Raw genomic sequence first — 23,897 nt, forward strand, 5'->3', positions numbered from 1 at the left:
ACTACTATACTCATGCATCTCTCCAGATACAGTTTGTAATCCTATCTCTCAGTGGCTCTCGCTAGTTGGTTTCCACATTAGGCATGATAAATGCATTTAGAAACTGACAGTAAAAGATTAATACGCTCATAACCATCAAAGAGGACCTTTCACTGATTTCAAATAGCTTGCCCTCCCTTCAAATGCCAACCACTACCCCATCCAATTACTTACTCACGAATGCTTCCTCATCTGTTGGCAAACGCATTGACATGCAGAAGTATGTATCAGACTGTTAAAGAAAGAAAGACAAAATTCAAATTAAATTGCTGCTAGTCAAGAAGAAATAATAACTAGTCAAAGCATAGGCTATATGGCAGAGAAAGAACTACTTAGACCAGACAGGTGAAGTTGCCTGCCACACACTGGGTGCCAGGTTCATAAAGGGGCTAATGCTAGAACTTAGGTAGTCTAAAAGTTTTTCTAAGACTCTTCAAATCCTATTTATAAAACCAATTATCATGAGCAGTATTTCTAGTATGGCACAGTTAAAAGGCAACATTTTAGATGCTTATATGAAGAGTGATACAATTTATTAATGCATCTGATTTTAAAATGCTAGAAAATTGGTTTTGAACATATTTGCTATTTGAAAAATTAGGAATTTAATTTCCTAATTCACTTTACAATTGTCCAAAATGTTAACTAGAAAAGTACAATGAGTAAAAGTTGGTGTTAAAATATATTATACTAGAGGCCTGGTGCATGAAATTCATGCACAGGGGAGGGGTCCCCTTAGCCCCGCCTACACCCTTTCCAATCCGGGACCCTTCGGGGGACATCCCTCTCACATCCTGGACCACTGGCTCCTAATCGCTCACTTGCCTGCCTGCCTGGTCTTCCATAACTGCCTGCCCCCCTGCTGGCCTGATCGCCCCTCACTGCCCCCCCCACCCGTCGGCCAGGTGGCCCCCAACTGCCCCCTCCCTGCCAACCTGGTCGCTCCTAACTACACCCCCCCGCCAGCCTGGTCCCCCCTTACTGCCTGCCCTGCCGAACTAGGCACCCCCACTACCCCCTCTGCCAGCCTGGTCGCCCCTAACTGCCCCCCCCTGCTGGCCTGGTCGCCCCATGCAGCCTGCTTGTTCAGTCGTTTGGTCGTCCCTCACTAACCCCCCTGCTGGCCTGGTCGTAGGTAGCCATCTTGTGAGGGTGTGAGGGTTAATTTGCATATTACCTCTTTATTATAGAGGACTTGATTGTTCCTCCTTATTTTAAACATTTTATGTAGTTTATTAAAGAAATCAACATTAATTCAATTATTCTTTCTTTTCTAGTTATTGGTTTTTTATCTAAATGACTACTTTTCTGCTATCAAATATATTAACATCAAGAATTTTTAGTAAGAAAAATTGCAATTTAAGGGGAATGAGCTTCTTTTGATCTATGCATTCCTCTTTCTTAATGGAAATCCATATTCAGGGAAGTATGTGCTATGGTTGATAATATACCAAATACAAATAGAGACAACTCATTTAATAATTCATACTTCATGGATTATCACTGCACAGTGCTGGATCAAGAGACTACACATCATGAATAGAGATCATTTGGGTTTCTCTAAACCTACTGGTTAGCATCAAAAGATTGCAGAATTGTACCTCTTATTTTATTTCTGTGTTGGGATTCAAGGAGGTTCAAGTATATTATAATTTGAAAAATGATAGAAATATGGTTCAGTCTTCATTTCTACTTTTATATATGCCATTTTTTCTCATTTGAGAAAACTGTTTCATTTCTTAAAAGACTTCATAATTATTTCAATTCACTCTTATTTTGCTAAGAAGGAAATGTTGAAGGTTTCACAGTAAGGAGGTTAAGCCACATAAATACAGGAGATGTGAACTGTGTATCTAAAACCCATGAAATATACTGGCAAAATCATGCTCAAAGATCTCACAATCATGTACAAGATTGCTCATAAATATTTTCCAATCTCTGAATTACTAATTTACAAAATATTTCTACTCTATTCTTACAAAAAAATAATAAGCTCAAGATTCTTTTCTATTTGCTCATCCTTGGCCATGAGTAAATCACTACCGGAAGATATTTAGTGGCTACTACAGCTGCTATTGTTACCATTACTATTTCTAGCCAACAGTTATTGAATGCTTATAATGTACCAGGCATGGTTCTCAACATTTTATTTGTATTATATCATTTAATAAGTAAAGCAATCCAATATGACAGATAATCCGTATTATGAACTCCATTGTAAAGATACTAAGACAACATTGAGAGCTTATTATGTGCCACTACTGTTCTAAGCACTTTACATGTATTAATTATTTTATTCCTTAAAACACATTCTTATGATATAGGTAATGTTGTTATCCCCATTTTAGAGATGAGGAAACTGAGGTAAACCAAGGTTAAGTAACTTTAGTTTGTTCTAACCAAAACCTGACAATAGGCAGATAGGCTTTTGAACACCCTTCTTATTAGTGCAGTTACTTAAGAAAGCTGGCAACTAATCTTTTCTCTGTCTCTTTGAGATCTAAAGCTCCTACCACCTGGAACTGTCTTCTTACACTCAAGGAAGTAATTCTGCTCTGATTCTCAGCCAGTGAATGCCTGTTCTAACTTACATCACTGCTTCCTCTCATAAAGATAAGAGAAGTTTGTTATTCCTCTGGTTAAGTGCCAAGTCACATGGACCAATTACCCCAAAACCCCTCAGTCCCTATCTCTTAACACACCCAGCCTTTAAAAGGTCTCCTGTCTTTTGTGTCAGCAAAGCTGAGTTCAGTTCACACCTCTTCCCTATTGCAATAGTTAACATTGAAGAAGTCTGCCTTACCACTTTACTATCCACCTAGTTTACCTGTGACACTAACAAGTGCAGGAGCTGGGATGTGATCTGACATCAGTAGTCTGACTAACAATGCATTACAGATCATTCAAAGCAATGTGAACAATAATGACTTAAAGGCAAATATTAAAAAAATAAATTTAAAGTAGCAAACTATATATTTCTAACAAGAAAGGATCCAAAGGTTGCAATGTAATGCAAACCAAATAAAAGTTGTTTTAAATTTAGATTAATACTTTTGGTTTTATTTTATCTTTGATTTTATTATAAGCCACTTCAAGTTGTTTTTGGAATAGACAAGTTATGGCCATAAACAGAAATATGAAATTCAGCAAGTGGGTTCTTTTGATAAAAGAAAAAAACAACTAAGCAAAACAATGGTTACACACATAAAACAAGGGAAACTATTACTTATATTGAAAATTGATCTGATCCATATAATAATTCTTGTTCTTATCATCAGCTAAGCAATTTAAAATGACAGAATAACATGGGAATGTCTTTCTTCAAACAGTTTGTATTTCTTGGTTTATAACTTTTGTATTAATGAGAATGTATTCAGATTTCAATGGTTTCTTTACTGTTATGTTAAAATCAGTTTAAAGAATAAAAAAGTAGAGAAAGAAAAAGCCTTGACTGGTGTGGCTCAGTTGGTTGGAGCATCGTCCTATACATCAAAAGGTCTCAGGTTCAATTCCTGGTCAGGGCACATATCCAAGATGCAGGTTCAATCTCCGGTAGGGCATGTATAGGAGGCAACCAATCTATGTTTCTCTTTCACACTGATGTTTCTGTCTCTCTCCAATTCTTCCTTTCTCTCTCTCTAACTCTCCCTGTCTCTTTCAAATCAATAAAAACATATCCTCGGGTGAGAAAAAGAATAATAAGAAGAGATAAAGGAGATACTCTGCAGAATAACTAGTCTGCAAAATTATTTTGTGAGAGCAAAGTCTAAATTAGGCATTGCATCAATGGTCTACCATATAAAGGGTGTCCCAAAATTCACGCAAGAAGTAATTTTGATAGAAAACACAGGTTCATAATTAAAAATTGTAATTTTTTTATTGATTCAAAAAGTATACAGTATAGGGTTATGTATGGAATAGCACATGGGTAAATGGCCTCTATGGCTTTGCTGGCACATATGCATTTTTTGTTGAAATTTTCCATGACCGTTTTGCATAAATGTGGCTGAATTTCGATGAGGCTCATTTTTATCTTGATGGCTTGGTTAATCGACAAAATTGTTGCATTTAGGGTTCAGAAAATCCACTAGTGATTGTTGAGAAACAAATGCATCCACAATGTGTCACTGTTTGGTGCGGATTTTGGGCTGGAGGCATCATCGGACCATTCTTCTTCAAAAATGCGGCTGCTCAGGCAATAAGAAAAGAGTGTGTATGTGCCAGCAAAGCCATGGAGGCCAAAATGTGCTATATTTCATACATAACCCTATACTGTATACTTTATGAATCAATAAAAAATTTACAATTTTTAATTATAAATCTGTGTTTTCTATCAAAATTACTTCTTGCGTGAATTTTGGGACACCCTTTACCATTATACTACTACTCTGAATGAGAATTTTACTCATGAGCCATTTTTCAAGATAAAGAATAATTCTGCTAAAATAAAAAAAAAGTAAAATTAAAAAAAATAAGTACATTAAAGATACAGTGTGGCCCAGCTGGTGTGGTTCAGTGGTTGAGCACTGACCTATGAACTAGGAGGTCACAGTTCAATTCCCAGTCGGGGCACATGACCGGGTTACAGGCTCCATCCTCGGTGGGGGTGTGTTGGAAGCAGCTGATCAATGATTCTCACTCATAATTGATGTCTCTGTCCTCTCTCTCTCTCTCTCTCTCTCTCCCTCTCTCTCCCTCTTCCTCTCTAAAATAAATAAAATATATTTAAAAATACAGTGTGCATCAAATCAATAATTAGCTTTCAGCTGAAAGCTCTGAAGATCACAGTTCAATAGAACAGGGACTAGCTAAAGGTATTTAATTCTTTTTTTCTGCAATTGTAAAAGGTACCAGTAATTTTGATCTGGAGTATTCTAGTTCCATAGTTTGGTTTCTAGGATTAGGTTGAGAGCTTAAGATCCAGGAGCTCAAGATCCATGTAAAAAAAGATACACCCCAAAGGGTCATTTACCTGGCACAATTGGAGAAGCCTACTCTTAAAGATGCTGCAGGGCCAGGTTCCGTCTCCCTTTGGCCGGCTGAGTATGAGTAAGCACTCCTTCTTGTTCATGTTCTTCTCTCAATTGTTCCCTGAATGGTCTAACAAGCACTGCAACTTTTTTTTTTTTACAGAAATGGGAACTAAGTCACAGAAATGTTTTTGATCTACCTAAGGCCACCCAGGTAGGTAGTGTCAGAGTTAGGAATAAAAGTCTTTGAGTTTATGCCTTCATGACTATTACAGATAATTATATATCTTTTTTGCTACTTACTAATTTTTTTTCAATTTTTCAATTACAGTTGCTATTCAATATTATATTAGTTTCAAGTTTTAAACTAGTTAAATTGTGATTCTGGAGAGTCTTTCCACCTTTATACCTCTGTTTTTTGTAAGTATGAGACTAGATCCTATATTTTAAATAACATTTAAGGTTCTTCATAAGTAAATGAACAACTATTTTTTTTTGACAAGATGTGTAACTTGATGAAGAATGGATAAGACAATGGCCTTTCCCAGACTATTATGAGCTCATCAAAACAGATTTATTTCTATAGCATGTCACCATGAAGAGATGCTTTACATTTAAATTCCATGCTGTAAGCAGTTGGTTTAAGAATTTAAGACTATAATAATGTGTTACCACATAGTTAACTACCACCAGCCCTGGTGGGAATGCGAAACACACACACACACACACACACACTAAAGCCTCCTGAGGCAACAATATTAAGTGGAACGATACATTTCTCAAAGTAATAAAATCATGACAGCACTAATATGTTCAAGTAACCAGTTGTGTTTTTCTTTTTTGCAAGATGAACACCAGGAACAATATTTAACAATGCCCCGATTAGGTAAATATGACCCCACAACTTCTGTCATTCAACAAGATAAAAAGATTCAAATGACTTAACCATACAATTGGTACTTAGCATATGATACCTGGAGGGAGAACCCTGGTTGTGCATCGTACCTCAATCTAGAAGATTTCCATCATAATTATTTCCCATGATAATGCCGCCATGTAGGTATTACTGACACTCTTTTAACGATGGAAAAACTTAAGTTCAAGAAGACAAATAAGTTGTTTGTGATTTAAAAAAAGTTCTGGAAACTGATGAAATGGAATGTGAACCCAGTTCACTAAAGCACTTCTCTTTCCACTGTGGGAAGACAGATATTAAAAAAGGGGGAGAGGCGGGCAGAGAAAAATCAAAGAAGTTATACCAGTATGTATGTATGTATAATCCATGGACACAGACAACAGTGTGGTGAAGGCCTGGGGTGGGGCAAGAGCCAGGTGTGTGTGTGGGGGGAATGGAGGGAATATGGGGGACAGCTGTAATATTCTCAACAATAAATATAAATTTTTTAAAAAGGCTATTTTCAAGCCCCTTTAATATTTGAAAAGAAAATGACAGTTCTTAGGCACAATGTTAGTTGTTTACTTGATTAATGGGAGAAATAAAGGAATCAAAGATGTATAAAATTTAATGAGTTTTTGTTCAAGTCCTCGAAATTTCCAATAGCACTTGAAAACATATCATGAAAGCTTGTCAACGAACTGCAAAAAGCCAGACTAGAGCCACAGCTATCTAATTCTGTCACTATTTTGATTCTGCAAAGTAAAGCTATTGGAAAACATATATATAAATCAGATCAATGTTTCTCTCTAACACATTCTGAAGACACAAAAACAGCACCTTACTGCCCATTAGAGTAGTCCCTTCGTTTGAACACCCTGTCCTAGAAAGGATGCTTCTATAATTCACCCCAAACTACCAGCACAACCTTTCACAATTTTCCATATATCATCATCATGAACCCTCTTTTCCTCTCTCTGGGAAGAACACTGTAGTTGAGCTTGGTACCAGGGGACTGTCTATAAAATACTGTAGATTCAAACTGCTAGCATAATGCTCAGCTGCACAAAAAGGGAGGCATAACCTGTGAGTGTACACAGCCAGGCTCCCAGTCTGTCTGCTGTGGCACATCAGCCAAATCTGAATCGAGAGGGACATGGTCTTGCTGATGCCTCTGTACTGCTCCTGAAAAAGCACATTTTTTTTCTGACAAAAGAAGATTGTGTGCTAGGAATGAAAACAAATGTGCCTATTAGTAAAGAACTCCTACTCTATTCTACTATTACCCATTTTAAGCTGAGTTCTCAATGCAGACAGTAACAGTAAAACCTTGCTTACGTTGTTTAAGAAAAGAGTGCTCTTTATTTTGATTTAGTCATTTTGGAGACGACAGAGATACAGTGGTTTCTATGGAATAAGTAGTTAATAACACCAACTGCCTATTTAAATCAATACGGGACAAACAAAACCATCTGTATACGATTACATGGGAAAATTGTTCACATGAAACCAGTAATTTCTGTTTGGGGAAACCAGAGGTACCATTCAGATGCTAGTGCTGAGCGCTATGATCTGATCCTGACTGGATAATATCCTCACTGCCCTTTTATTGTTCAGGCTTAAGGAATCCCTGCAGACCACCTTCCTTACAGAGACTGCTCAATGTGGTGACACAAATAGGTGTACAGATAGACCACATGATCCTTTTGCTTATTTTGTGGCTATTTGCAAACTGGTTGTAACCCACAGAAATATCACACTGTGTAGAGTATGGTCTCTGGTAACTTTTCTCTTGTCAGCTAACCAGAGCAGTGGAACCATCTCATGGTGGCAACGGTGACTTTGTGCCTGTTTGAAAATAGGTAGATACTGCTCTACTAACGCATATCATGCACATTTTAAATCCAATCCAGAAAAACCATGAAGGATCCATGAAACCCTACACATGTTCACATACTCACTCTGGGTTAAATTACTTAAGTTCTCCAAAGAACTGGTGGAAATCTCTGGGACGGACCGTGGTTCTTGCCAGACCGACAAGAGAAAAGTACAGAAAGTGTTCAGTCCTCTTTGACAAGAATGTGAGTTATATTGAGAGGAAGAAAATAATTGGAAAATTATTTTTTTAAGTTTTCTTTGAATTGATCCAGATAGAAGATACAATCAAATTGGTATTTCCCAAGGTGATTTTAGTACATGCATATCAAGCTTATACTGACTCAATGGTCTTTGTAGTTTCAACCTTATCCTAGTATGAGAGGATGAGAGCAAAGGAAAACTATATCAAAGCATAGATGATTTTCTGCAGCAAAGAACTCAGGTTTAAAAAATTTACCTCTCTGACACCAGAACTGAAGATACTTAAGTACAGATTTTCTTTTGTTAAGTCTTTTGTTAAATCTTTCTCGTACCATGTAAATTAAAAAATATGTTGTCCCTTTTTTATATTTATTAGGCTCTGGAAGAAATAGTTACAGTGAAGATTTGATGTTAAACCCTTCCTAAGTGACTATAAAAGAGCATTCTCCACAGTGCTCTTCTCTTGTCCTTACCATTAAGCTAAGTTCCTTTCCCAACAACTTTTTGGATGTTTATCCTAACCTACAATGCAATCTTGTTATAAGAATGTCTGCTGGCACCCTAAGCATTTAGAATAATATCTGGCACATACTGGGAGCTCTATAAATATCTGTTGAATTTTGCATGGATCACCTTCTTCCTTTGGTGGCAATAAACTCAGTTTAAGAAATGCTGAACTGAAACCTGTGTTATAAATGCTGCCTAATTAGGGTTTTACACAGCATCCCTTTTTCATAAGAATTTTATCCTTCAGTTGATTCATCCCAGAATCCCATTTGCATTTTTAAACTATAATCACATTGTGGCTGATGATGACAAGATGCTCCATGCCAAGTAGCTGAAATTGGAGCCACTTTCCTGGCAAGGGCTCTTCTTTGGGAATCACCAATGTGTACTAGCAAATGATGAAGAAAAAATATTTTGGTGAGGGAACACCTCGGTCTTGAAGCTTTCACACAGTTTCATTTCAGAGGAAACCAGAAGGAGCATACTGATAATCCTATATAATAAAAGCCTAATATGCTAAGTGTCCAGTCGGCTGTTCAACCAATCAAAGCATAATATGCTAATAATATGCTAAGGCTGCTCAACCGCTTGCTATGATGTGCACTGACCACCAGGGGGCAGAGAGTCGACTGGTTGACCAGTCACTATGACGTGCAGTAACCACCAGGGGGCAGATGCTGCTGGGGTCTGGCCAATCGGGACTGAGCAAGATGGGCCAGACATGCCCTGAAGCCCTCCTGCAGTCCCTTCCCAGCTGGCCAACCTCCCGCATCCCTCCCTGGCCCTGACCGTGCACTGGTGGGGTCCCTTGGCCTGGTCTGCACCCTCTCGTAATCTGGGACCCCCCGGGGGATGTTAGAGAGCCAGTTTTGGCCCGATCCCACAGGCCAGGCTGAGGGACCCCACTGGTGCACAAATTTATTAAAGAGGCTATTTTGACTCCATTGTATACTCTTGCCTCCTTTGTCAAATATTAATTGAGTATAATGGCTTGGGTCAATTTCTGGATCCTCTATTCCAGCGGTTCTCAACCTGTGGGTCACAAACAATGAAAATACATCCTGCATATCAGATATTTACATTACGATTCATAACAGTAGCAAAATTACAGTTATGAAGTAGCAATGAAAATAATTTTATGGTTGGGGGTCACCACAACATGAGGAACTGTATTAAAGGGTCGCGGCATTAGGAAGGTTGAGAACCACTCTAATTAGAAAAGAGGATCAGAGTGATTATTTCCATCCAATATAACTAGAACCATGACAGAGATAAGCACAGGATAGTTCTGGGCCTCAGGGGAGGGTACCTCGCACAGACAGGAAAAGGTAATTAGAAAGACTCTCCTAGAGTACATGCCCTTGACCAGAATCGAACCTGGGACCCTTCAGTCCACAGGCCGACGCTCTATCCACTGAGCCAAACCAGTCAGGGCTCTTCTCCTCTCTTCTTTTTCCCTAGAAGAAGGAAAGGAGAAAGGCAGAGGGTTTTGAATCCATACCAAAAGGAGGGAAAAAGAACTCTACATGGACACAGAGCAGTCCAAGTAAGACCCCAGAGGCTTGTAATAGTGTACAATTTGGGGAATTATGATGTGTTCCAACCATAAAGTGAAAGAAAGGATGGAAGGAGATGAGGTTGGAGAAAGGGGTCCCAGGCTGTCCTAACATGGAAGTCATTACAAAGCCCCTATTTCCCACACTCCCTCCTCACTCTCTTTCTCCCTTTCACCAGGTTCATCTATTTGCTTTAAAATAACCCCTCAATTGAAAATTGAAAACAATTCAGGAAGAAAGACTTACAACATAAATGGCATCTGTGAATGTTCTGGAAACTAATCCGTTATATACATCATTCTTTTTGAGGTTGTTTTATCTTCCTTCTAAAGAGCCCTAACTGGTTTGGCTCAGTGGATAGAGCATCAGCCTGCGGACTGAAGGGTCCCAGGTTCGATTCTGGTCAAGGGCAGGGAGAGGATGGGGGAGAGGATGAGGATGACTAGAATCGAAGACTCTCCTAGAGTACATGCCCTCCCCTCTCCCTCTCCTCAAATTTGTGCACCTGGCCTCTAGTGGTATATAATTGATGACCAAGGCACAGCAGGGGTAACAGTGGTGGGATCCTCCATCCTCCTTGGCTCCCTGGTTACGGGGGGAGGGAGAGGGAGTTACTCGAAGGGAAGTGTACTGTTCTGAACAGGGAATTGCTAAAAATCTATGCTACTCACCTTCCCTAAGCTTAAGCCAATGGTTGATGCTTTTCACCAAGTTTCTCTAAATATGGAAACTGTCAATTTTCTGAACTGTTGTGTCAACAGTCACTAGCCACACCTATGTTCTACTCCTTTAGCACAGCAGACTGGAAAGGAACTATATTTATCAATCTGTTCAGCAGGCCTAGCCATCTTGAGGGAAAGCTAATTCAATTCTGGGTAAAATGAAGATAATTGCGACTTCTGCAAAGCGATACTTTTTCTTTAAAAGGAGAGGTACAACAGGCATGGAGTACTTCTGTTTATTGATGAAGCCACACACTTAACTATGATGAAGGGCAGGATCATTCTGCTTCTCTTCACCTCCCTCACAGTGATTCCATTACCTACTCACTTCCCTCAGACTTGCAACTCATAAAGAAAACATTATAGCAGGTTTGCATCCTTTGCCTTGAACTTCTAAGAGGGACTATAAAATCAAATACAAAAATATTCTTTGGACCCCTCTTTCCTTTTCCTCTGCTGGTCATAAACATCCCTGTTTCACAGTAGGCGTTACAACAAAGCTCCTTGTTTGCTAGTCTGTCTCCTGCTATTGGCCTGTGTTTTAAGGGCTGAAGCCTTGATTTATTCTTGTTTGTATTCCCAAAGATCACCTGGCATAAGAACTGGGTATGCAGTGCATGTTGGTTGACTTGGTCTGTTGAACTCTCTTATGCTACATGACTAATAACCTTTCATAAAGGGCCTATTCCTCCTAAAATAGCTCCAGAGCATTGAGTCATTTTTTCCTTTAAGGACTTTATTTATGCTTTTTAAAAAGCTATCAAAACAAGTTTATCCCACTGTAATTTTCCAACTTCCACCGAAAGACAAATATTCATAATTCAAGGAAAGGAACGATTCTACAAAGGTTGTCTTCTCTTTGTATTTTAACTCCCAGGGGTAGGTACTTGTCATGTAGTTAATGGGGTTTTTATAATAATGAACCTAGTAGCTGTAGAAATTGCAAATGCCCATTTTCCAGACATGTTTTTACTTGTCATCAGTTCATTTTACATTGTAAACATAAATACTGCACTTCCGTGCATATTGTCCTCCTTTAAGCCAAATTGGAAAGTTCCTAATAAATGAAAAAGTAAATTTAACGCTTTAAAATCTGCTTTATTTTCTTATTTTTCTGAAACTTATATACACATTCAACCTAAGTACAACAAAACTAAATAATCTTAAATTATCATTGTATAATTAGCTTCCTATAGTCAGTGACCCCTAATAGGCATTATAAGAAAATTTGACCTTTTATATCCAGCAGTACCTCTGCAGAGGCCAAAGGACAATATCCAGCATGTAGAGTACTTCCCTGCTTTTATACTCCTGCTTTGGTATTTTTAAATCTATAATAAAAGCATAATGTACTAGTTAGACCGGACGTCCTTCCGTCCTTCTGGACGAAGCCGGGGCTGCGAGGGAAGCCTGGATCCCAGGTGCCTGCCTGTGGCCAGAGGGAAACTCAGGTGCCGAGTGCCAGAGGGAAGCCAGTTTCGGCAGCCAGGGGAAGGAGGGCCTACCCTTGCATGATTTTAGTGCATCGGGCCTCTAGTATTTAAGTAATGTTAAATGGAAACCTCCAAAAATAAAGTGACCCTAGGCTTCTCTTAGCATCTGAGAGGCCCTGAGCAGAGAAGCTGAGTCTCTATGCAGGAGGGGAAGAATCAGATAAACCAAGGTAACAGGAAGATCCCCAGATTTGAAAACTCCGTTAGAACAAAACCCAGAGATGGAAGCAAGCACGGTGAGGCAGAGGCAGAGTGGTGACTGGACTAACAGGCACAGAGGTGACACTTCAGGGAGTTCTGAGAAAGGAAACTGGGTAGGCTGAATAAAGCCAGGGAAAGAAAGGGATTGGGAGATGAAAATGTAGATATGGCTAGTGACTGAAGGGGGGGGCATGAAATGCTGAGGGTAGTCCTTTAGGAAGAACACTTGGAGGGAACTGAGAATGAGCAATGAGGATGCAATGGGAGGAAGTCAATGGAGTCTGGAAACAAACCAGGAGGTGTTGCTACCCGTTTGGGTTAAGTCTATAAAAGGAAAGGAGCAATGGAAATCCAGCCATCCAGCCAGCCACTGGTCCCATATATCTAACTATCCCACAAATATTCACTGAGTCCACTACTGCCAGGTCCTGGACTAGACAGGGGCATACAATGGTGAGCAGAAACAGATATTTCCTGCCCTCACATGGTATGCAGTCTGACGCGGAAACAGAGGCACGTTTTGAGTAATAACATGAACAAATGTAAAATTGTCGTGGGAAAGGGTACCCTGAAAAGAGGCATGAGGTGCTATGAGACCTATGACAGCTCTCTGAAAAGTGGGGGTGGGATGGAGAAGGAGGAGGTAATGGGAGGTGGTCCAGAAAAGCTCCTCTGAGAAAATGATGCTCAGGTTGAGGTCTGGAAGCTAGGAAGACATTACCCAGTGGCAACAGGGAGGGTGAGCAAGAACACAGCAGGGGCAAAGACCCGACAGGCAGTGTAGGAAGCACAGGGAATGAAGGAAACCACTGTCATTGTGACAGGAAGGAAAAGGAACAATTTGAAAGACATTTCAAAGGATGAAGTACAAAGATTACAGACACCTAGAATTTAAACCATTAAGGAGGTAAACAGTCTAATGTGGTTCCAACCATTTCAACCAAGGAGATAAGATGTTCATGTGCCTAATCAACCTGTATTTGCTAATGTGCTTTGTGCCTTGACCAAAGAACCCAACCAATAAATATTTAATCTACACAAATATTTATTAGGCCCTGTGCAAGGCACTGGGAATATAGCCTAACTAGACAATCTATATTACATCACATGGATCATCAGCAAACTTGCCTTCCTACATATACTCAAGAGCAGAGGAGCTAGGCATAGATTCATGAATGATCAATTAATCAATGAATATTCACTGAGTACCTTCTATGTAAAGACATTATACAAAATACTCTGTAAATAGTATCTTGTCTGCAGCACAGGCATGAGCCGGCTTCTTTGAAATATAGATGTTGTTTGCTCAGTATGAGCCTGAACTGACAAAAATATGCACAAGGAAGAATACGATGCAGTCATTGGTTTAGAGACCCTTCAGTGTGAAAGATTTAAAACATGAAAATGAATCATTGAAAGCACAATACAACAGGTCTGTAAGAGTGATGCAAATTATCATGGCCTTCAGATCAGATCAGTTTCAGGCAATCTGGTAGGTTCACAGGAAAAGGGAACCATATTCTGTAAGTTAATGAATGGGGTCTGATTTCAATAAGTGAAGATGCAGGGCAAATACATTTAACAGTCAGAATAATATCAGGTGATTCAACAGCATCTAGGAATAACAGGCGAAGTGTGGCAGAAAATGGGGGACTAGATAGGAGATGCAGAGAATAGAACTTAAAGCAGCACTAATGGGGATGATAGGGTTAAGAATTTAAAAACCATTTTGTATTATGGAGTGGTTAGGACAACAGAAAAACAATATAGAAACTATTTGTTTTAAACTTCTTTGACTGCATTAAGTCACCTTCTTAATGCCTGCTTTTACCAGGCTGCCAATCTATTTTCTTTCTTATATTTACGGTGTCTGCCTTCAAAGGCTGAGGCAAGTAGTTTAAACAATAAAATTTCTGTGAATACTGCCTTAGTATTTATGGAAAATACATTAAGGACAAAAAACTAAATACTTTAACATGTCCAAAACGGAGAAGCTAAATATTATAACTAATACATAACATCAACTGCAGAAATAGTGAGGAAACAGAGAATTTACATTTTTATAAAAGCAAAATGATCACTCATTTGTAAGCGAATGATTTAACCATAGTTCAGTACAGCTTACCATACAAAATAATTTTTATTTCCATAAATGGTGAAGGCTAAAATATTTTAGTGGTACTTTCCTGCCTGTATTTAATTTGATGTCAGTTTTTTTAAAGAGTTTGTTGATTCTATTTCCAAATTAAAACATTTAAAAATAATCAATTAAGCTTTTTCAGTTATTTATAAAATTATTAAAGAAAGGGATGAAAGCATTAACTGTGTGCACATCTGAGATCTTTAAAAGGAAATATTCCAACCTCTCAGAAACATCATTTGCCCTTTGTAAATTGATGTTGCCATGGCCAATGTTTTCGTTTAGTACTGGATTAGCTGAGGGTGGGAGGATGACACAATGTACAGCAGCAATGTACTCATTATTTTTAGATGCCTTCCTCTTTAAATATGCTCTCAGGTTTGTTGGGTGGGGTGACTTTTGCACACCAAGACACAGCTATTCCCTTAATGCATATGTCAGATTTGTCCCTTTAGACTTGATTAAGTAGAATATATTATCTGTGAAAAGCAATCTGTGCCTTGAAAAAGTATGTTCTGCAATTTCGCTTAAAGAATGCAACATGCATGCAGCATGGTTCCTAATGCTCCTCATGAATAGGGTTATTGAAATATTAATTCAGTTTTGGAAGATTATACGCTTCTAGGAACTTATCCATTTCACTCAGGTTGTCCAAGTTGTTAGCCTATAGTTGTTCCTAATACTTTCTTACAATCCTTTGTATTTCCAAACCGTCAGTTGTTACTTCTCCTCTTTCATTTCTGATTTTATTTTAGTCTTCTCTCATCTTCTTGAAGAGCCTGGTTAAAGGTTTGCCAATCTTGTTTATCTTTTCCAAAAAAAAGCAGCTCTTGAGTTTAATTGATATTTTGTATTGTTTTCTTTTAGACTCTATATCATTTATTTCTGTTCTGATCTTTTATTATTTCCTTTCTTCTACTCATTTTGGGCTTTTTTTGTTGTTCTTTTTCTAGTTACTTTAGGTATAAAATCAGATTGTTTATTTGAGCTTATCCTATTTCTTAAGGTAGGCTGGCAATGCTATGAATTTCCCTCTCAGGACTTTTGCTGTGTCCCACAGATTTTTTTTCTTCTCATTTTTATTTGTTTCAAGGCATCTTTTTATTTCTTCCTTGATCACATAGTTAACCCATTCATTGTTTGATAACATGTTATTTAGCCTCCATGTCTTTGTGTGTTTTTCAGTTTATTTCCTTGTGATTAATTTCTAGCTTCATACCATTATGGTCAGAGAAGATGCTTGATATGATTTCAATCTTCTTAAATATACTGAGACTTGTTTTATGTTGTAATAGGCAGTCTATCCTAAAAAATGTTCCATGAGCACTTGAAAAGAGTATATATTTTGCTGCTTTGGGTAAATGCTCTGAAAATATTAATTAAATCCATCTGATCTAGTGTGTCATTTCTAGAAACATACAATCTTACAAAACTGAAACAGGCAGATCAGAGAATCTGTATAGACAGATTACAACTAATGAAATGGAAGCAGTAATCAAAACACTCCCAACAAACAGAAGTTCTGGACCGATTGTCTTCATAGGCAAATTTTACCAAACATTCAAAGAAGAACTAAAACCTATCTGTCTCAAACTATTCTAAAAAATTTAAGAGGGACTTCCAAGATCATTTATAAAACCAACATTATCACACTTATGGAACCAGATAAAGACACCATGAAGAAAGAAAATTTTAAGCCAATATCCTTGACTAACAAAGATGCTAAAGCCCTCAACAAAATATTAGCAAACAGATTCAACAATACATTAAAGAGATCATACAGCATGATCAAGTGGGATTTATTTTGGGGATGCAAGGTTGATACAATATATGCAAATCAATAAGTGTAATACTCTACATAAACAAAATGAAGAAAAAATCACATGACCATATCCATAGATACAGAAAAAGCATTTAATAAAATCCAGCATCTATTTATGATGAAAACTATCAGCAAAGTGGGAATAGCTCAACAAAATAAAGGCCATAAATGACAATGGGAAAATACTACAAGCTTTTTCCTTATGATTCAGAAAAAGACAGGGGTGTCTGTTTTCACCACTCTTATTCAACATAGTACTGGAAATCCTAGCCATAGCAATCAGAGAAAAAGAAGAAGTAAAAGGCATCTAAATTGGAAAGAAATAAGCAAAATTGCCATTATTTGCAGATGACATGACACTATATAAAGAGAACCAAAAAATTACTAGAACTGATCAATAAATTCAGTAAAGGAGCAGGATATAAAAAGAAATATTCAGACATTAGTTGCATTTATATGCACCAATAATGAACTATCAGGAAGGGAAACTAACAATTCCATTTACAATTGCATTAAAAAAAAACACCTAGGAAAATAAATTTAACCAAGAATGTAAAAGACCTGTACTCGGAAAATTAAAAGACACTGATTAAACAAACTGAAGAAGATACAAATAAGTGGAAACATATTCTGTGTTCATGGAGAGGAAGAATTAACATAATTAAAATGTCCATACTACCCAAAGCAATCTATAGATTAAATGCAATTGCTATCAAGATACCAATGGTGCCCGGCCAGTGTGGATCAGTGGTTAGGCATCAACCTATGAACCAGGAGATCAAGGTTTGATTCCCAGTCAGGGCACATGCCTGGAGTTGTGGGCTCAATTCTCTGTGGGGGGCATGCAGGAGGCAGCCAGTCAATGATTTTTTATCATCATTGATGTTTCTCTCTCTTTCTCCCTCTTCCTTCCTCTCTGAAAAAGAAAAGAAAAAAATATTACATATATATATATATATATATACACATATACACATGCACATATGTATATATAATATACTAATGAGGTATTTCACAAAATTAGAACAAATAATCCAAAAATTTATATGGAACCACAAAAGATCCCAAATAGCAACGGAAATCTTGAGAAAGAAGGACAAAGTTGGAGGAATCACGCTACCTTCTATCAAATTATACTACAAGGCAACAGTAATCAAAACAGCATGGTACTGGCATAAAAACAGATATAAAGATCAGCAGAACAGAAAAGAGAGCCCAAAACTATACCCACACTTTTATAATCAATTAACACTTGATAAAGGAGGCAAAACCTTATAATGGGGAAAAGATAGTCTATTAAATAAATGATGTTGGGAAAATTGGACAGGTACATGTAAAAAAATAAAACTAGATCACCTTCTTATACCATACACAGGAATAAACTCAAAATGGATTAAAGACTTAAATGTTAGACTTGAAACCATAAAAATCCTAGAAAAAAACCATAGCGGTAAAATCTCAGACATTTTTTATAGCAATATTTTTTCTGATATATCTCCTCAGGAAAGGGGAAGAAAAGAAAAAAATAAACAAATGGGACTACATCAAAGCAAAAAGTTTTGCACAGCAAAGGAAACCATCAAAAATTGAAAAGACAACCCAATGAAAGGAAGAACATATCTGCCAAAGATATATCTGGTAAGGGGTTAATATCCAAAATTTGTAAAGAACTTATAAAACTCAATACCAACAAAACAAACAATCCAATCAAAAAAATAGGCAAAGGACCTTAATAACATTTCTCCAAAGAGGACATACAGATGGCCAACAGACATTATGAAAAGATATTGATGTCACTAATCATTAGAGAAATGCAAATTAAAACCATAATGAGATATCACCTCACATCTGTCAGAATGGCTATCATCAATAAATCAACAAAAATAAATAAATAAATCAACAAACAAGTGTTAGCGAGGATGTGGAGAAAAGGAAACCTCATGCACTGTTGGTGGGAATGCAGATTGGTGCAGCCACTGTGGAAAGCAGTATGGAGTTACCTCAAAAAATTAAGAATGGAACTGCCTTATGACCCAGTGATTCCACTTCAGGAAATATATTCAAAGAAACCCAAAACACCAATTCAAAAGAATATATGCACCCCTCTGTTCATAGCAGTGTTTTTATAATAGCCAATATTTGGAAGCAGCTCAAGTGCCCATCAGTAGATGAGTGGAAAAAAGGTTTGGTACATTTACACAATGGAATACAACTCGGCCAGAAAAAAGAAGGAAATTTTACCTTTTGTGCCAGCATGGATGGACCTGAAGAGTTTTATGCTAAGTGAAATAAGTCAGTCAGAGAAAGACAAGTATCACATGATCTCACTTATACATGGAATGGAATGAACAAAATAAACTAACAACATAGAAACACACTCTTGATAGAGAACAGATGGACAGCTGTCAGAATGGAGGGGGGTTGGAAGCTGAGTGAAAAAGGTGAAGTGATTAAACAACAAAACAAAACAATAACTATAAACATAGACAACAGCATGGTGATAACCAGAGGGAAAGGGGTAGGTGGCAGGGGTATAAGAGGGTGTAGGGGGGATAAATGGTGATGGAAGGAGATTTTATTTAGGGTTGTGAACACACAATACATTATACAGATGATGTATTATAGAATTATACACCTGAAACTTACATAATATTATTAAATAATGTCACCCCAATAAATTCAATAAAAGAAAAACACACCCAAAAAAGAAATATTAATTCAGATTACATATTTCTGAAAATTAATAAAACAAAGAGGCCTTCTGTGGTGGCTGATGAGTGCAGAAGGAAACACTTTTCTCACTAATGTGGAAAGATAAGCATGATTGCCTTCCACAAATATTTTCAGACTGACTGTAATGGAAGAATGACCTGCAAATCTAGCTCTACTTGTTTTTAAACATGTACTAAATTTCCTAAATTCTTTAATTAATCAGGACCTCTTAATAGCACTGTTTCAAAGCAGAGGAATAGTAATTAAAAATTTATCAGAGGCATTTTGTGGAAAACCCCTCTAGAGATTTCTAGAACATTAGGGGTTTATATCTGAAAGGTAGAAGATGCTTTGTGTTGGCACTCTTTTTGTTAGTGATACTGTTTATTTTTTTATTAATTTTTAAACATCCTATATAATAAAAGCCTAATATGCTAAGTGTCCGGTTGACCAGCTGGCCATTCAACCAAAGTGTAATATGCTAATGATATGCTAAGGCCACTCAACCACTCACTATGATGTACACTGACCACCAGGGGGCAGACAGTTGACTGGCTGACCAGTCGCTATGAGGTGCACTGACCACCAGGGGGCAGAGCTCTGACTGGTAGGTTAGCTTGCTGCTGGGATCTACCGATACAGACTGAGCAAGACAGGCCAGACATGCCCTGGAGCCCTCCCACAGTCTCTCCCTGGCTGGCCAACCTCCGGCATCCCTCCCCAGTCCTGATCGTGCACCGGTGGGGTCCCTCGGCCTGGCCTGCAACCTCTTGCAATCCAGGACCTCTTGGGGGATACTGGAGAGCCGGTTTCGGCCTGATCCCGCAGGCCAGGCCGAGGGACCCCACTGGTGCACGAATTAGTTATAAAATAATAGATGACCTCTTTAATGATAAAACAACTTATATATATTGACCAAAATTGTCATCCTGCTCCATTGCTACCTCTCTAGAGGACCAATATTTACAGCTTATATGCTTCTTTCCAAATTCCTTTATGCCCAAACAAAAATATATAACCAAAGAGTCATACATGTATACAAATTTTGCTATTACTTATTTTTATTAAGACGGGATCACACTCTGAACATGACTCTGCAGTTTGCTGCTATCAATTAATACACAATGACAATACTTCTAAGGCAAGACATGTAGACCTAGCTCAGTCTTTCACTTATTACCTAATATTCTATAGAATAATTTCCCACAATTTTAAGGATATGAGTTTTACTTTAAAAGACAATTCCAGATAACTTTTCTTAAGAGCTTGTGGCAATGCATCCTCTCACTGATATATGAGACTATAACTTTTTATCCTTAAAAGCTCTGTATTTTATAGCTCTTTTTAATTTTTTGCCAAGTTAATGGGTGAAAAAACATGGTATATTTTTTAATTTTAATTTATGATTATTAACCAGGTTGAACTTTTTTTATTGTTAATTTAATGTTAATATTCTTCATTTGCTCTTCTTTTGGGTTGCTTGTCTTCTCAGTCTGTGGGACCTCTTTATATACATTGTATATTAGCCCCTTTTCTGTCATGTGTTCTTGGCTAAATAATCTCATCTTTAAGAGTTTGTGTGTGTGTATGCACGTATGTGTATGTGTGTGTGTATGTGTGTATGTGTGTGCATACACATATAAAATCTTTTTACCTTTCCAGTCTCTTCTATAGTTGTGGTCTGTTCAGTTCTTAGGTCAATCTGGATGGCTAAGTATTTTCTAGAAAATTACCCATTTCCTCAGGATTATAAAATTTATTGACATAGAGTTGCATATAATAGTGCCTAAAATTTTGTCTTTACACTTTCTAATAATTAATAATATATGATTTTTGTACTTTTTATCCATAGTTAGGATTGTCATGAATTTATCCATTTTAATGGATGTTTCAAAGAAATGGTTTCTTATTTTGTTTATACTTTTGTTTTTTATCCTATTAATTTCAGCTTTTATCTTTAGTCTTCCTTTTCATTGACTTAATTGCTCTTTTCCTCATTTACTAAGTTGAATGTTCATATAAATTTACTTTTATTATCGTTTTCATTAAAAAATAATTTTAGGCTATCAATTTTTCACTGAGTACTGCATTTGCTGGGTCTCATGGGTTTTGTTTGGAAGTATTTTCCTTATCAGTACTCTCTAGATAATTTATAATTTCAATTTTTATTTTTTCCTTGTCTCAGAAGTTGTGCAGAAGAATTATCCTTAATTTCCATGACATCTCTTCATAGTCTATTTCTAGTTTTATTGGGTTGTTATCAGAGGACAAGATCTATAAAATTCTATTGTAGTAAAATGAAGTTCCTTAATGTCTAGTTTTGTGATTTTAACAAATGTTCTATATGCATTCAAAAAGAATATATGTTCTCTTCCTAAAATTTAAAATTTTATGTCCACGTAGATATTAAATTATATTTACTATACATTATTCTGTTGATTGATATAGTCACATGCTTTATATACTTCCCTTTTGGAGTTTATTTGATATACCAAATATCCATAATTATATTTTAACCAACTTCACTTTGAATTTTTGTTTTACATTTTGGGCAGATGAAGAAACTGAAGCTCACTAAGGTTTAAGTATCTTGCCTATGATTTTGTAGCCAACACGTGGTAGAATTAGAGTTCTGAATTGCTTTGTAAATATAATGACTGATAAGAGAAATGAGGGATGGGAGACACAAGAGTGAGAAAAGATTACAGGAAAAAAAGGGCTTTGGAAGTTGTAATAAAGTTTTTGGTTTTAAATGGGGTACAGAAAGCTCTTAAAGGGGTATTCACAGAAGGGTGATGTGCTCTGACTTCTGTATTTACCAGATCCCTGCAGCTGCTGCATAGAGCACAGACTCTAGGGATGTAAGGGTGTAAGGGAGACAGTTAGGAAAGCTACTGTAATAATCCAGGAAAGCGAGGACAGTGCTTGGGCGAGAGAGGGAAAGATGAGCATGTGGAGAAAAGACTGTATTATGGATATATTTGGAAGGTAGAAACAACAGGATTTACTGGCATATTGTTTATGGGGTGTGAGAAAGAAGAGCCAAGAATCCCTCCAGTATATTTGGCCTAGAGGAACTATAACAGAGGAATTACCAATTACTGAGTTGGAGAAGTCTGAAATACAATATTCCAAAACAGAAAACTCTTGTTTATGACCATTTACTTATGAAAACCAAATAGGTAACAAGGAACAAAGTGCTGTTAACCTTTCATTGGTATTTTTATTCTCTATGCTTTATAAGTCAGAAGACAGTCTGTGCGCGGCCAAAGGTTAAATCCATTTATTAGCGTAAATGGCATATGCAATGGTTTCGATCAAGGATCAGGGAACTGCAGCCTGTGGGTGGCTGCCTGTTTTAGTAAATGAAGTTTTTTATTGGAACAGAGCCAACTCATTCATTTACATACTGTCCATGGCTGCTTTCTAACTGCAGCGGTTACAACTGGGACCTTATGGCTCTCAAGCCAAAAATATTTACTATCTGACATTTTAAGAAATAATTTGCTAATCTCTGGCTTAGATTTAGACAGGGACAATCAAAATTGTGTTGAACTAAACCAGGTTGACTGCAAGGTATCTTTTAACAGCCTGATGATCAGGAATATTGTACCAGAATTCATACTAGTGGCATTTCTTTCTGGACATGAAAAAAAATATAAGAAAAAAAGTTATTCAAGGATTTAGGATGGAGCCAATAATTTTTATTTTGGTTGTTTAACAAAAGAAAGCTTTTATTTTACAACATATGTGTAATAAAAACATGTATGAATGTGTACATATCCTTTACATTTAAAGCCAAAAACATCATGCATACATAAAAATATATATACTAACATCCTCTGGGAAACATATAGGCCATTAACAGATTGGCAGCACAGATTATAAAATGAGCATGGGTTTCAGATTCAAATAAATCTGTATTTAAATCCCTGTTTCTTTATTTACTGGCTATTTGGCTACAGACAGATTATTTAATCTCCTTGAGTTTCAATTCTTTATAATAAATGGGAATAATAGTACCTTGAACAGTTTTTATGAAAATTAATGAGACAATGCTTATAAAGTGCCTCATACAGTAGTGGTACATAATGAGCACTCATTAAACATAATTTCTCCTTTACAAATTTACTAGAAAAAACAAACAGAAAAGAACTCTAAATCTTATTGAGAAAAGAGGTGATCATAAGGTAGTCTCTTATAGTGTAGTTACTTTTTCTAATCTCTGAAGTTTCATATTATTAAAAAATATCAAAAATTAATTGAAAACAAAGTCTTTTTCTGTTTCCTATTTTAATAAACAAAGGTCAATCTATATTTGCAGCTCTGAACCCAGGTGACATGTTTAAATTATTTTCACAGAGGAAAACACTATTAATAAGTTAAATCATATCCTCCCTAAGGGAACACTAAAAGTTTTTAGTAAAAATAGAGGAATTATGATAATTTAAACTTAAACAATAGGCAATGAGCTACATGCAACTCTAACTTGCTGTTTATAAGCTTCACTTAACATTTTTTGTTTTTTATTAAATTTGTAGCATTGAGCCTCACTGATGAAGCAAGGGAGGATTATACAAATAAATACAAGTTGAGAATTTGACTGATACTAATCCTGGGCTTTCAAATTAGAAAGTGGAAAAACCAATTTCATGTGAGACAGATAAGTAAACAAAACAAGAGCCTGGCAACTGACCTTTCTAATAATCAGCTTCTCCATTGGTGAAATAGATAAAGTTACTTCCTCCGTTTGTGGGAAGG

The 23,897-nt window shown here is 36.9% G+C and overlaps 1 protein-coding gene across 11 annotated transcripts in view; it reads right to left on the reverse strand.

The window, feature by feature from the left end:
* The window catches only part of PAM (peptidylglycine alpha-amidating monooxygenase), a 265,501-nt gene that overhangs the window by 116,444 nt on the left and 125,160 nt on the right, over positions 1-23,897 (reverse strand). For all 11 annotated transcript variants that reach the window (XM_014466930.2, XM_023749648.1, XM_023749643.1 and 8 more), the window contains one exon: positions 214-271. In XM_014466930.2, the coding sequence (XP_014322416.1) occupies positions 214-271 (58 nt within the window). The remainder of the gene's footprint in view (positions 1-213; positions 272-23,897) is intronic.

This window comes from Myotis lucifugus, unplaced genomic scaffold, assembly GCF_000147115.1.
Source record: "Myotis lucifugus unplaced genomic scaffold, Myoluc2.0 scaffold_0, whole genome shotgun sequence".
NCBI classification, from domain to species: domain Eukaryota; kingdom Metazoa; phylum Chordata; class Mammalia; order Chiroptera; family Vespertilionidae; genus Myotis; species Myotis lucifugus.